The sequence below is a fragment of the Thamnophis sirtalis genome, unplaced genomic scaffold (genome assembly GCF_051295495.1).
Source record: "Thamnophis sirtalis isolate CommonGarterSnake01/CBP01778 unplaced genomic scaffold, rThaSir2_p1.2 scaffold_9, whole genome shotgun sequence".
NCBI classification, from domain to species: domain Eukaryota; kingdom Metazoa; phylum Chordata; class Lepidosauria; order Squamata; family Natricidae; genus Thamnophis; species Thamnophis sirtalis.
The window spans coordinates 22789886-22805605 of record NW_028261389.1 but is presented as its reverse complement, the minus strand read 5'-3'; the positions used below and the strand labels follow the sequence as shown (position 1 = coordinate 22805605).

The 15720-nt window shown below is 38.4% G+C and overlaps 1 protein-coding gene across 2 annotated transcripts in view; it reads right to left on the bottom strand.

Moving 5' to 3' along the window:
• The window catches only part of TBXAS1 (thromboxane A synthase 1), a 298523-nt gene that overhangs the window by 50801 nt on the left and 232002 nt on the right, over positions 1-15720 (bottom strand). For both annotated transcript variants that reach the window (XM_087723026.1, XM_087723027.1), the window contains one exon: positions 12655-12942. In XM_087723026.1, the coding sequence (XP_087579152.1) occupies positions 12655-12942 (288 nt within the window). The remainder of the gene's footprint in view (positions 1-12654; positions 12943-15720) is intronic.

Below are 15720 nucleotides of genomic sequence, written 5' to 3'. Positions count from 1 at the left end.
CAGCCTCTACCATAGCCATTTCTCTCCCAGTCTTTCCACTTTCCAGGAACACTATGTTTCCTGAGTTCCTTTCATAAGTGAATGAGTTCCATCACTTGCCACATATCCTAGTCTTTTTATTCCACTTTTTCTCCAGGTCATGAGAAGAGCAAAACTCCACTAATATGTCAAGGTGGCGCAGTGGTTAGAATGCAGCATTGCAGGCAAACTCTGTTGACTCCCAGCAGTTTGATCCTGACCGGATCAAGGTTGACTCAGCCTTCCATCCTTCCGAGGTGGATAAAATGAGGACCCAGATTGTTGGGGGCAATATGCTGACTCTGTAAACTGCTTAGAGAGGGCTGTAAAGCACTATGAAGCAGTATATAAATCTAAGTGTTATTGCTATTGCTATAAGGGGGGGTATGGGAGTAGAGGTAATTTTTGTTCTATGTTGCTTTAATAATATTTTGAAAGGTTCACAAAATAATGTTGAACTTAACATATATTTGTTTTTACAGCTTCCCCTATATTTGTCAGTGTTAATCAGTCAATTATTCCCTGTTCTAGAAAGTGAAGGTGTTGTTCAACAATTAATTTCAACTTGCTTGCGCTCCTGGATCTAGTTAGTTGCGCAACCACACCAAGGAGTCACTTCCTTCTCTCTGGGATTATTTCTGTCTTGGTATATTTGCATGTGTTTTTTCCACATTATAATAATATCGGAGATATCCAAAGGGTGTTGGGGAAAGAGGACAAATAAACGAAGAAGGAGAATTCCAAGAAGAATCTCAAAATCTCCCATCATTCTCCTGCATTATGGATGGATACACGCTAAAGGCAATAAGCAGCTCAACAGTTAGGTCTAACCTATGTGACAAAGAACTGACACCACAGAGTGAACATCAGTAATAGAGGCAACAAACTTTATGCCAGCATTATTTTGGATCAACACGAAAATGGGTGGATAAAACTTTAATTCAGTTGTGGTGAAAGGACTCTCTGATTTCATGACAGGATACAGTAAGGAATACACATGGGTACCAAAATATTTCCAGACACATTTATGGGACTCTTAAATTAAACTGATTTAGTTGTTGTTAAAATAGTGGCTGACACATGAGATGACTGCTATGTTTTGGGAGACTTTTAAATAATAATGCCAACAGATTTTGAATGAGAATGCTAAAAGCTTAGAATTGTACCAAATTTTAGGTGTGTGTGTGTCTGTGTGTGTGTGTGTGTGTGTGTGTGTGTGTGTGTTGGCCATTGTGTGAAAGCCAGGTAAGGCCTGATATCTGGAAAAGCTGTAAGCCTCTGATTTAAGTCTTTCATAGAAAGGCAGCTTTATGACTTTGGCCCAATCATTTTCTCTCAGCCCAATTCACCTCATTGGTTGTTATGGGGAAATGGTTGTTATGGGGAAAATGGATGGTTGTTATGGGGAAAATAGAAAGAAGCCATGTTGGATATGTTCATTGGATACAGGTTATTTGTAAAAACAATAAAGGCATGATACAAATAAGGAAATAAATAAATTTGCAAAAAACGTAAATTCATCGGCAGGGCAACATAGGCACAAAAACAACAAGTACAACAACAACAACCCTCAGTTGGCATCGTGCAAGCAGGAAAATTATGCAAGGATAGCCAACCAGGCAAAGTCAAGCGCTTTCTCACAGAGCTGACTGAAAGGATTGCTAGAAACCATTAGATCTTCTAATTCAGTGTTTTTCAACCTTGGCAACTTGAAGATGTCCGGACTTCAACTCCCAGAATTCCCCAGCCAGCGAATGCTGGCTGAGTTGAAGTCCAGATATCTTCAAGTTGCCAAGGTTGAAAAACACTGCTCTAATTCATCCTAATTTTTAATTTGTATCTGCTGAGAAGTTCCTAAACTCAAACCACAATCCTTCCAAGTTCTCCAGAATGTCCATAAGGACAACTTGTACACAAAAAAAGTAACATTTTGCCTGATGTCTGAAAAACTCCAGAGTTCACACAACTTTTTGTGGTGTTTTAGTTAATCCTAAAAGAGCTGTCATCCAGCTATGCCATTTAATTTTCTCTCCATGGACCAAGTTGACTATGATTGACTTCTACAGGATTTATAAGGTGCTTTAGTTATACAAGGAGTAAGAACATTAAGAGAACTGCCTGAGTTATTTAACTATCTTCTTTTATCTTCCCATGCCTCTAGAAAGTTAACAGAATAACAGAGTTGGAAGGGACCTTGGAGGTCTTGTAATCCAATCCCCTGCTCAGGCAGGAAACCCTATTCCATTTTAGACTTATTGTCATCCAATCTCTTTAAAAAAAAACTTCCAGTATTAGATCACCCACAACTTGATTAATTGTTCTAACTATCAGGAAAATTCTCCTTAATTCTAGCTTGGTTCTCTCCTTGATTAGTTTCCATCCATTGCCCCTTGTCCTGCCACCAGGTTGACTCCCTCTTCTTTGTGGCATCCCTTTAGATATTGGAACACTACTATCATATCACCTCTAGTCCTTTTCACTAAACTAGACATACCCATTGCAGCAACTGTTCTTTATATGTTTTACCTGCAGTCCACTAATCATCTTTGTTGCTCTTCTCTATGCTCAACTCTGTATTAGATAATGCAAGTAGATTATGAGTGGTAATGACCTTAGCATCAGGTTACAAGCAGAAAGATAGAAAATTAAGACAATAAAGAAGCAATTTATGAATTTCTTCTTGTTATTTTTCCCCCTTGCAATCTAGGTATCATTTCCCTCCCTAAAGTCATCAATATAACACTCTGTGAGCTGCCCACGACAGAAGTAATACTAATCTGAAGTGATGCCTGGTAAATGCAACATGTAATTTCAGACTGAAGGCACCAATTTGCTAGTCAGTTTGTAGTGACACTGCAGTATTACTGTAACAGACTTTCTGCACAATTATCTTCATAGATTAGCACGCTATTCATTCTGTCTGCGGGGAAGGGAGAAAGGAATATGATCAATTTGCTATTTCCATAATAAAGACGGTGTTCTCCCCTAAATCTTTTTGTAACACAGCTTCCCATATTAAATAAAATGAAATACATTCTGTGCAGAAAATGATGAGATTTGTGAAACTTTGTTAAGAAAACAAAAGATTGCATTCACTTTCAAAATCCAAATTAGAGAAAACAGAGAGGGAGGGAGGGAGGGAGGGAGGGAGGAGAAGGAGAGGAGGAGGAGGAAGAAGAGAGTAGTAGTGGTGTGGTGGTGGTAGTAGTAGTAGTTTGGCAAGGTTAAAAAAGAAAGATTTCATATTTTCCAAGAAGCATTTTTAGCTGATCATAAATTGTTATTTTTAAAGATCTATCTTGAGTCCCACTATTAAAAGATAAGAAATTAAATAAAGAATTTCAACTAAAAAAAATTCTGGCAATATTATTTTTGAAACACAGAAACAGATTTTGAATTTCCCTACTCCTCGCTTCCATTTGGAATAAGGAAATAAAATCCGTAGGAACCCTGCTGAATTCATATATTGCATCAAGCATAGTTTATTGACGATGGACTGTTGAATTAAGAAAAAACTGGCTCAGTTTCCATATCACACTATGTTCCAAATAAGGGCATATTTTAGGCCAGAGGTCTGAATTACAAGTAGCATGCTATGATTCTCAGTTAAAAAAATACTGAGTGGAGCCCATTTAAAATATATATTTTATTTTACTTACATTTAATTTTAAGTTAAAATTCAATTTGATTACTCTCCATACTAGTTTTTCCCTTCTGGGTCATTATAAATTCCATAATTTGTAGGTATCTAGGGGCCATATCCAAAGGTTTGGCATATAGAGCAGTTGGAGTTCAAATTGGCATCCTCAGGTTTAACTTTGACTGGGGTTTCCATATCCTGCAGCTAAATCAAATCATTATTTATTTATTTAATTGGATTTAAAGGCTACCCGGCTCCCAAAAAAACTCTGAGTGGGTTACATTTTAAAACTAAGAAAATTGAACTTTAACCTCCCTTTTATACGTTCCATCCTGATTTTTTTTTTTACCATAATCTGTAGGACATCCAATAGCAACCACGAATATATACACACTTTATACTTTTAGGACTTGGAAGTTATGAAATGGGGGAGCAAGAGGTCAAAAATACAATAGAAAGAACAGGTCAGTGGATAAAAAAAGCCAGATTCTGAAGATGAAACTCAAATACTTTGGCCACTTAATGAGAAGGAAGGACTCACTGGAGAAGAGCCTAATGCAGGGAATGATTGAGGACAAAAAAAGAAGGGGAGGACAGAGAATGAGGTGGCTGGATGGAGTCACCGAAGCAGTTGGCGTGAGCTTAAATGGACTCCAGAGGATGGTAGAGGACAGGAAGGCCTGGAGGAAGGTTGTCCATGGGATTGCGATGTGTCGGATATGACTTCGCAACTAACAAAAACAAATCATTACAGTTTTTCTCTTCACAATCATGATTCTAGAAAAAAAGACAAACATACGAGACACAAAATTGCTTTCCAGAACTCCAATTACCTGTATGATCAATTGATCATTATTTGAGCTGAAAAGGTTTTCCAAATTTTATTTTGTTTCACAATACCCTTTTACATTTTTCACAAAGATCATAATTTGCCAAAGAAACCAGTTTTCTGATTAGAGAATGGAAAAGAAATTAAGGGGAATATCTCCATTTATCATGTATACATACTTCTCTGTATCAAAGAGGAAAAGGAGTATTTTCTTCCCAACAAAAAGAAAACATTTTCTTAGCATATTCCAATGCAATTTTAAAACTTTTTCACTTTCAGCTTTTACATCATCCTAGAATAACCTCAATATTAAAATCCTGTTGAATTAGACAAAGGCTTTAAAGTTAGTCATTCCTGTATCTGCTGAAATGCCTTCTAATTGCAGAAGATCTTTATCAAAGCTCCATCAGAACTGGGATAGAAATTCCAAAGAGCTACTAGATGGCAGGAAAGAGGGTTTTGGGGGGCATCTTTATGGTTATTATGACCACCAGGGGGCCAATATAATCCTAATTGGGACTTCTCATGCAGAGGCAGCCAGATTTTTATTCTATGGGGTTCAAACTTCAATGGTTGTTAACTATAAAAAACAGTCGTAATTCACTATTTTCAGTGCCATTGCAACTTTAAACAGTTCATTAAATGAACTCTTATAAGTCAAGGACTACCTGTACATTTAAAGGCGCTAATAGTGAAATGTCCTTCATGTACACTCAATTCTCTTTTTTAAAAAATCATAATAAACACTAGAAGAATATTAGAAGAATTCTTCTAATACACAGTAATTAATTAATTAATATTAATAATAATGTTATTTGATATTGATCATCATTAATTAATTGTAATAAATAAATAACAATAAAAGAAGAATTCCCATCTTTTGAAGATTGGATCAAATCATTTAACCTAAAAAATAACGCAATGTAATTGATCATGGTGACAGGAAAAGTCCATCCTTAGGGTCAGAGAATAGAAAGAGAAACCCGGAAATAGAAGGAAACAGATGTTAAAAGTCAAGGAAATTTAAAGAGAGGGAGAGCAAAACTAGCTGGATATTTGATAACCATAACATAAGAGAATCCCAAACACACTTATGCATATAACAAACCTCAGCAAGGACCAACTTCTAACAGGCAGCAGATGTTCACTTGTTTTCCTATAGCTGTTCCTTGCGCAGATAATGCTGTGACTTAGCTATAAAGTAGTTTCAAGTAGTCCCAAAGTTGCTTTTTTTTTCCCCAGGAGGCTTTCTTGTTTTTTCTATTGAAGACGTTTCGCTTCTCATCCAAGAAGCTTCTTCAGCTCTGACGGGATAGTGGGATTTCATTATCCTGTCAGAGCTGAAGAAGCTTCTTGGATGAGAAGCGAAATGTCTTCAAAAGCAAAAACAAGACAGTCCAGTTGCCTCCTGAAAAAAAGCACCTTTGGGACAACCATGACCTGGATGACTGAGAATCTCTACGGACTTTTAGATTCAAGTAGTTTCAAATGACAATATTTATTACTATTTATAGGGCCCATGGCAAAGCAGGTCCCGCCTAATCAGGTTAAATTGGGTATATTACAAATATGTAATTTGATGGTTGGAGTCCTTTTTTGGAAGGGGAAAGTGTGATTTTGGGAGTGGTGGGGAACAAAGAAAAGGTAAGAGCTGAGGTGGCGCAGTGGTTAGAGTGCACTACTGCAGGCTACTTCTGCTGCCTGCTGGCTGCCTGCAATTTGGCAGTTCAAATCTCACCAGGTTCAAGGCTGACTCAGCCTTCCATCCTTCCAAGGTGGATAAAATGAGGACCCAGATTGAGGGCTGGAAAGCACTGTGGAGCAGTATATAAGCCTAAATGCTATTGCTATAATGTTTGGAACGATGTGGAACTGAGGTTGGAAATACCTGTATTTTCAAGGATTGGGGGTTGGGTGGGAATGGGTTTGGGACATAGGTTTTCTTTAGAAGAGGGAAAATTGTTTAGTCACCACTTTTTGCTCTGGAACTTACAAAAAGGGGTTAGATAGAGACTACCTGAAATTGTAATATTTAATATTAATATCAATCAGATATTACCAATGTTTCCTACTGCATTCAGCTAATGCATGAATCAATACATAGAAAATATGTTAATTCAATCTAGCATATTTCTAGTCAGCTGCAGAAAGCAGCTGAAGAAATGCAAAGCCAAACAAAGTTTCTCTTCACTTCACTGAAGGTTCTGCTTTCTATAACCATTACATACAAATGAGTTTCCATGCTTTCGGCAACTGGTATTTCAGCTTTCACTTTGCACAATTATTGACAAATAAATGGACTCTTGATTCCCATTAATGCTACCCTAATTTATGTACATACCTGGAGGAAAAATTCCATTCTGACTATATACTTATAACTATACACTCACACAATCTGGAACATTTTTTAAGCTACAGCAACATTAAATTGTTGCTTAATTCCATTAGCGATTGCTTCTAGGGATTTAGTATTTCTTAATAAATTAGACAAGCATTCTCATTTGTATTCAGACTTTGTAAATAGAATGTGCATAATTTAGGGTGGGGAAGGGGGGATTAGGTGATAGAATACATGTTCTCTCCTTACCCATGCTATATTCTGTCATTTAATTCTGTAACACACAGGGCTGGTTCATGATTTATTATGTGGCTTGTTTGGTTTTGATTTAACATGTTGTTTGAAATTAAATAGTTATGGTTTGGTAAAATAGACCAACTTCCTTCCTTCTTCTCTTTAAGAAGAACTGGCTTTTTCAGCACATTGGTTTATGATTATACTTTTTCTGGCTCCCCCCCCCCCGCCCCCAAGGGATGGGGTTTTGGCAAAGTTATTGTTATTGGTTTGATTTTTCCTTCCTTGTTCTTGTTTTAATTCCAATCATCTGTACTCTGTAAATCTCCTACAATTTCAGTTCAGGTGATGTGATCTATATAGCAATCACATAAAAAAATATAAATAAGGCAACTGCTTAAAGAGGCAACAACCATTTTTCTAAGTTTCTAACACTTACGAATAGCTTTGCAAGGAAAAAAGCTGCTGCAACAGGTTGAGGTTTTGCCAATCTCGGAAAATGTCATTTCAGAATAACTGATGCTTATAGACTCAACTGTCTACATTTCCTTGACCAAAGACATCTGTAGATCCCTAAGGAATATGGTGATTAAGTGCGGTACTTGGAGAAACTAAAGAGACCTATTCTTAAGTGTGAAATAACTAAAGTTCAGATTGAGCATTTATCGCTTTTCAAATTTAATTCTGGAATGACTTTACAGAAATATGAAATTGCACTGTATTTCAGAAAACACAGGCAATATTCAGTGTTTACTGTCAATATATATACATAAAACAATTTAACCTGACCAATCATTGTAATAATTACGATGCCTAAGTCAGTAGTATGAAATATACTTTGCCTGACTTATAATATGAAACATCCTATTTGCTACAAATATTTCTGCTTATAACTCTCTCCTTCAAAGCAAAATCTTCAAAAGATTTTGAATTCCCCTAAAACGACTAAAGCATTTCTACATCATCAGAAAGTTTACAGTTTGGGGCAAAAGAATCTTATGGCTAAAAAAACCAACAATACTATTATAAAATATATCTTAAAATATTTAATTTCACACACAGCTTTGAAAACTGAGAAAGTGTTAAAATTAAAATCCTGTGCACAATTCTCAAAGATTCATTGATAGGACAGGGATCTTAAGTTATATACAAAAATATGTCTTTTTTGAACTTATAAAATGCCATTAAAGTGGAGGATACAGGATTTGGCTGGAATGCATTTTAGAAACTCTATTCATGATCCAATATCCTCTCTAATAAAGTTTCATCTTTTTGAATGCTAAACTAAATTTACATATGCCCTTTATTTTCTAGACTTTAAGTGGGTGTGCTGAGTAACACTGAAAAGAGCAAAAACTATGGCAGGTGTGCAGCTACAGTATGTAAGTAAAGGGGAAGGGAATAATAGAAATATTTGTCAGTCAAAACTCATCTTTGAGACTTTACCCTTCATCTTGACAGACAGAGCATATTCCCATTGTTTTGATCTGATGAGACGAACTACAGAAACTTGACAATCTTCACCCTTAAAATGGAAATCTTCCCAGTGATTCAAGCAAATATTAAATGTTGCTTTATAAAAAGTGATCTTTCTAAAAAAAAATGGAGATTGGCATTTGCTTTCCCTAGGAAAGAATCAGTGATTTTGTTTTGTTTTATTTTATTTTTGTACAAAACTCCTTTGCTTGTAACACAGGCTGTAAAGTTTAGAACATATATAAAGAAATCAAGGTACTTTGCTGTTTTTGGTTTTGGACAGGCAAATTATATCTATTTGCTGCACTGGCTTTCGTTGTGTGCCTGTGAATGCACAATAGTCTCTTTCACCTCTGCAACTCTTCTTCCAACTTCTGTTTATACCGCAGTCTCTCCTGATACATGCAGACTTTTCAGCAGCGTATTGATTCAAAAAATTGTAGCTTCTATAGTTCTGGGTGTAAAGTGCTTTGAGACTACATGGATGTCACTAAATAAATGCAATCGTTCCTGGGTGGTTCCTTGACAAGATCATCTCTCCAAGTATGACATTCGGTTTCTTTTAATAGTAAGAGAAAAGCTGTTTTTGTTGCTGAATGGTTCACTGAATAATAACCTAAAATATAAAGTATAGCTGGACACCCGTGCTTTGCAATGAAACTATGTGATCGGGCAATGCAGGAGAAATCCAGTTCACTCTGGTTCAATCGGTTGGCTCAGTGGTGGTCAGTGACTGAAACACATACCGTAAGGGAATATCGCTGCCACCATCTTGATTCTGGAAGCAGTTCCATAGTGGAAGGTGTAAACATCTTGGTGAGGTACCAATGTTTAGTACTGTAAGGAACCCCAGATCGCTCCTGAGTGAAGGAGTGGAACGTCTGCCAGCTTGAACTGAGGTAATGGAATATGGAGCAACTGGCAGCTGGAACAGAATTCTTTTCAAGTGGGGAGGAGGAGTAGAATGTCTAACTGCTTAGCATCAGAGCGTGTTAATATAAGGCAACTGGCAGCTGGAATGGAGTTCTTTTCAGATGGGAGGGGGAGTAGAACTCCTTAGCATCAGAGCATGTTAATTACTGTATAAGATATACTAATGATCTGATAGTCAAATCCTTTCTTAGCGAGCACCTAGAAGTCAAAAGGAACATATGTGCCAAATTTCAAGTTTGTAGGCTTTACGGTTCTGGAGATCTTGTGATGAGTGAGTGGTATTTGCCTTTTATATAGATTAGAATAGAGGGGACGATTCACAAAAATCTTTGTTTTCATTGTTATCTATAAACCCCATGGAGTTCCAGAGATATATCTGGGGACTATAATTGCTATGGTATGAAACCTACAGAATCAGACTAAATTATGATGGAGAGGATGCTTGAGTGTGTGGCCTCTCTGCTGGTGCATATAACATGAAATCATGGCTTATCATTATGTATGAATTTGACCAAAGTATCACTGAAGTAGGGGTAGGGAAACAGCCTTGTAATATATATTTGTTTTCAGACAGTAACAAGCTCAGTGAAGGAAGGGAGACATATTCCTCCAGTCATGGTCATTCACATAGATGAGAGATGAGAGTATACAACTTTTGGGAATCAAGAGCTTCTGGGTTGTTGAACAGCATGCTACATGTCATACTTCAAAAACTGATGGATTAAAGTTAGAAAAGATGGTGAGGCCAGAACAAAAGAAAAGTCTATGGAGATACTCAATCATCCAGGTCATGGTTGTCCCAAAGGTGCTTTTTCAAAAGGCAACTGGATTTTATTTGTTTTTCCTTGAAGTTTTTCTTGGATGAGAAGTGAAATGTCTTCAAGGAAAAACAAAGTCCAGTTGCCTCTTGAAAAAGCATCTTTGGGACAATAAAAGAAATAGTTATTTCCTTTGCCTTTACATTTAATTACAATCAAATCCCTTTTAAATGTTTTGCTCCCAAATATTTCATATAGCAGGACCCTTTATCTGAATCAAATAGTGCAGAACTACATATGTGGATATGACGGGGCTAAACTGTAAGGATAATATAGAAATTTGATTTGCATTTACTTTGAGTTCTAACTTTTTGTAACATATGGTCTTATTATTGTTCGGTATTTTATACATTATACCTGATATGGGTTAATGGATAATCAATAAAGTAAAGTATGGGTATTTTTTCTTCCTTTTATGATATTAGAAATGGCTTGCAATAGTGGCGAATATCTGTAGCTCAAGCATAGGATGTAGGTGAAGATTCATTCTCTGAGCTTGTGGGTTGGTTTCCAAACATTTCATTACCAGGCTAGGTAGCGTCTTCAGTGGAGTTTAGGGGATGTCAGTGTTCTTCTATTTATAACAGCTTCAGGTGTGGGTATATCAGGTGAGGGTCTTGTGATGGGTCTTTTGATGGGTCATGTGTGAGTCATCAGTGAGTGTTTTGTGATAGGTTACATCAGTCAAGGTCCTTGGGAGGTGAACTGATAGTGTGGGGTGGGGACGGACTTGCGTGGGTTGGTTGAGAGTTGGTACTATCTCTGGTTGGCTGTGCAGTTGATTTGGATTCTGAGGGGTTTGTAGGATGGTTGTAAGTCAGTGTGTCTATTGATGGAACTGCTTGTGGAGTGTCAGGCTTTGATGAACTCCCCAGCATGGAGGGTGGTACCATGGCCGATGATTTTTGTGTTTCTCCAATCAAACTGGTGCCGTTTGGTGTTGATGTGGATAGAAATTAAGGATTTGGGATCGTGGCGTTTGACTGCCAGCTGGTGTTTGTGGATCCTGATTCTTAACTGATGTTTGTCCCATAGAATTGGGTTGCAATGAGTTACAGTTGATTTTGTAGATTACATTTTTTTCTTTCATCCTTCTGTATCTTGTCTTTGGTTCTGGATAATTCCTGGCAGATTGTGGCTGTGGGTTTGTGGGCTATTGCTATTCCTAGGGGTTGGAGGATTCTGGCTGTCATTTCTGACACACAAGATGTAAATAAGTAAGTAAATAAGTAAAACTACTGGGAAAAACTGAAAATGCAGGGACAGATTATGTATTTCACTTCACCGGCAGAGTTTACACTGATGCAAAAGACTCCCAGGTTTAATATTTGGAATCCATTAAAAGAACTGAGAATGGTTTTTATTGAGAACTGCTCCTAGCCACTTGATAGAGCAAACAGATCAATGGAACAGTGTTTATGCATTTGCAACAGAATGCATGCACTTGAGAAACAGGCAGACACTTCTGGCCTGTGAAAATATTATAAAGCATCTTCTCCATTTACAGATATAGATTGCACTGACCCTTCATCTGGAACTGATCCAGCGGTATTACTTCGTTTACAATAAAGATCACCAATGGGGCATTTATTTGCCCTCATCAAGATGGCTTTGATTTTGACTGAAATATGAATTTTATTAGTCACTAGTCAATAACCTGGCGTCGCCTGGGTATTTATTTACAGGGGGAAAATGCCCGGATCAAATGTACTTTCTAATGTTGGATTTTCCCCCTTACCAGAGGGAGTCCCCTTGTGGAGTACTGTGAAGTCGTTACCATGGCAACTCCACTGTGTGCACAGTAGAAGCCATTTTATGGCACAACACGCTGTATCTTAACAGAACATACACCCAGAGGGATGTTAGAGATGTCTTACCCCCACAGTATTGTTTCCAAAGAGTAAGTCATCTGTGTACCAAGTTCAGTTGAAATTGCTCGAGGCGTTCCATATTTATGCTGGAACACACACACACACACACCACCACCAACAACAACAACAACAACATTTTTATATATTAGTCATTTGAACCACGGTGGCGCAGAGGTTAGCATGCTGTACTGCAGGCTACTTCTGCTGCCTGCCGGTTGTCTGAAATTTGGCAGTTCAAATCTCACCAGGTTCAAGGTTGACTCAGCCTTCCATCCTTCAGAGGTCGGTAAAATGAGGAGCCAAATTGTTGGGGACAATATGCTGACTCTGTAAACCGCTAAGGGAGGACTATAAAGCACTGTGAAGCGGTATATAAGTCTAAGTGCTATTGCTATTTTAAACCATCCTGTTTGGCTCACTTTATCACAGCCTCTCCCCTCTCTCTCACCACTCACCCATTGTCTAAAACAAGAATGGTGGTCAGGATGCCTACTTACATGTTTTGAAAAGAAGTCATCCACCTCTTGAAGCAGCTTCTCCTGACATTGGGGGTTGGTAGCCAGCAGGTAACTACCAAAGGAAAGTGTGCTGTTGCTGGTTTCATAGCCAGCAATTAGGAACAAGGAGGCTTGTCCAGCTATCTCATCATCAGTCAACCACATCTGCTGCTTTTTTGGCAGAGCTTCAGGGAAATCATCTTGACTGACTTTGTCTGACTGATCCATGACGATGTCAGTGGTGGGAATCCGTGCATCAAGCATCAGCTGGAGAAAATCTCTGCGTCTCTGTAAAGCATATTGTGAAAGAAATTAAAAATCAAGGAGTCTGGTCGTATTTCTTCCAACTAAGAAAATATTTAAAACTATAAATATATGGAATCATTGAAGTGAGCTGCAGTTCATGGATGTTTACGCTTTTTCATAAAATGTGATAGTTAGAAATTTGACTACTATACTCCTAATTTTTTGACACAAGACATCTCTGCCCTGCAGAGGCAAAAGGAGTTACTAGTTGAACAGCAAGTTATTAGCTAGATCAGGGTGTCAAACTGGATTTCTTTGCAGGCCAGATTCGCATTGTAGTTTGCCAGGGACCACTTAAAAGGGGAGGAGATGTGACGGATGACTTCTACAGCACTTTGGCTGCACAAGCTTCCCTGCGCCCTGTTTTGTGCCTGGATGGCTTCTTGCAGTACTTTACTGGCCAAAACAGGGTGCAGGGGAGCCCAAGAAACCATGGGTCAGTCCTTTGTTATTTCCAGGCCAGCCCCACGGGTCAGATTTAAGCACCCCACAGGCCGGATTCGGCTCACGGGCTTGAATTTGACACCCCTGAGTTAGATGAACATAATTTGCAGGTAGTCTTCAACTTACAACAGTTCATTTAGTGACCATTTGAACTTACAGTGGCTCTGAAAAAAGTTACTTATGACCATTTTTCACACTTACGACCATTGCAGCAACCTCGTGGTCCCGTGATCAAAATTCAGACACTTGCCAACTGACTCATATTTATGATGGTTGCAGTTTCCCGAGTTGATCACTTTTTGCGGCCTTCTAACAAGCAAAATCAATGGGGAAGCCAGATTCACTTAACCGTGTAACTAACTTAACAATTGCAGTGATTCAAGAAACAATGGTGTTAAGAAAGGCCACGGTGGTTAGAGTGAAGTACTGCAGGCTACTTCTGCTGGCTGCTGGCTGCCTGCAATTTGGCAGTTCAAATCCCACCAGGCTCAAGGTTGACTCAGTCTTCCATCCTTCTAAGGTGGGTAAAATGGGAAACCAAAATTGTTGGGGGCAATAGGCTGACTCTGTAAACCGCTTAGAGAAGGTTGTAAAGCACTGTAAAGTAGTATATAAGTCTAAATGCTATTGCTAAGTGCTATTGCTAAAATGGAGCAAAATTCAGTTAACAACTGCCTCACAGAAATTTTGGCCTCCATTGTGATTTCCAGTCAAAGACTACCTGTATTCTGACTGCTTCCATGTCTTTTCTACAGAAGACAGCAAACCCTCTTTTCTTCATTGCTACGTAATTACAGCCACATTTTCCAGCCTTCTTTTTTTAAAGCAGAGGTGAGTAACCCATAATCCGTATATCACATTTCTTCCCCAGAATTGGATCAGTGATTTGGTTTTGCATTATGTTTTATTACAATACAATAGCAGAGTTGGAATGGACCTTGGAGGTCTTCTAGTCCAACCCCCTGCCTAGGCAGGAAACCCTATACCGTTTCAAACAAATGGCTATCCAGTATCTCCTTAAAGACTTCCAGTGTTGGAGCATTCACAACTTCTGGAGGCAAGTTGCTCCACTGATTAATTGTTCTAACTGTCAGCAAATTTCTCCTTAGTTCTAAGTTGCTTCTCTCCTTGATTAGTTTCCACCCATTGCTTCTTGTTCTACACTCAGGTGCCTTGGAGAAGAGTTTGACTTCCTCTTCTTTGTGGCAACCCTTGAGATCTTGGAACACTGCCATCATATCTCCTCTAGTTCTTCTTTTCATTAAACTAGACATACCCAGTTCCTGCAACCGTTCTTCATATGTTTTAGTCTCAAGTCCCCTGATCATCTTTGTTGCTCTTCTCTGCACTCTTTCTAGAGTCTCCACATCTTTTCTACATTGTGGCGACCAAAACTGAATGTAGTATTCCAAGTGTGACCTTACCAAGGCATTATAAAGTGGTATTAACACTTCACGTGATCTTGATTCTATCCCTCTGTTTATGCAGCCTAGAACTATGTTGGCTTTTTTGGCAGCTGCTGCACACTGCTGGCTCATATTTAAATGGTTGTCCACTAGGACTCCAAGATCCCTCTCACAGTTACTACTATTGAGCAAGGTACCACCTATACTGTACCTTTGCATTTCGTTTTTCTTGCCTAAATGTAGAACCTTACTCTTTCACCATTGAATTTCATTTTATTAAATAGTGCCCAATGTTCAAGTTTGTCAAGATCCTTCTGTATCCTAAGCCTATCTTCTGGAGTGGTCACTATTCCTGCCAGCTTGGTGTCATCTGCAAATTTGATGAGTTTCCCATTTATTCCCTAATCCAAATCATTAATGAAGATGTTGAAGAGTACTGGGCCTAAAACAGAGCCTTGCGGTACTCCACTGCATATTTCCCTCCATTGTTATTATTGTTGCTTGGCTAACATTTGAACCTAAAACAGGTATGGGAAATCACAATACCCAGATACACGGGGGGGGGGGAATCCCCCCCCCATTTGATTCCACTCTCCCTAATGACTTTACTGCATTGTGGTGAGAAGCTTGGTGAGCTGAATATGTAACTATGAGGGAAATGTAAATACCTGTCTTGTAGGCGGGGGGGGGGGTGCCTAACTCTTCAAATAAAGTTCAGTAGTTCTTCTTTCTGGCTAAACTAAATGCAGTCTGGAGAAGATCCCATTTTTTCTTTCAATTTTCTTTTTTTCTGAAAAGCAGTCTAGCAGCTTGAATTTAGGATCAGATTCTAAATCTTCACAAGTATCCTTAACACTGAAGTGGGGAAAAACTCATGCCCAGTTATCCTCAATAAATGTATCTAGGCTGC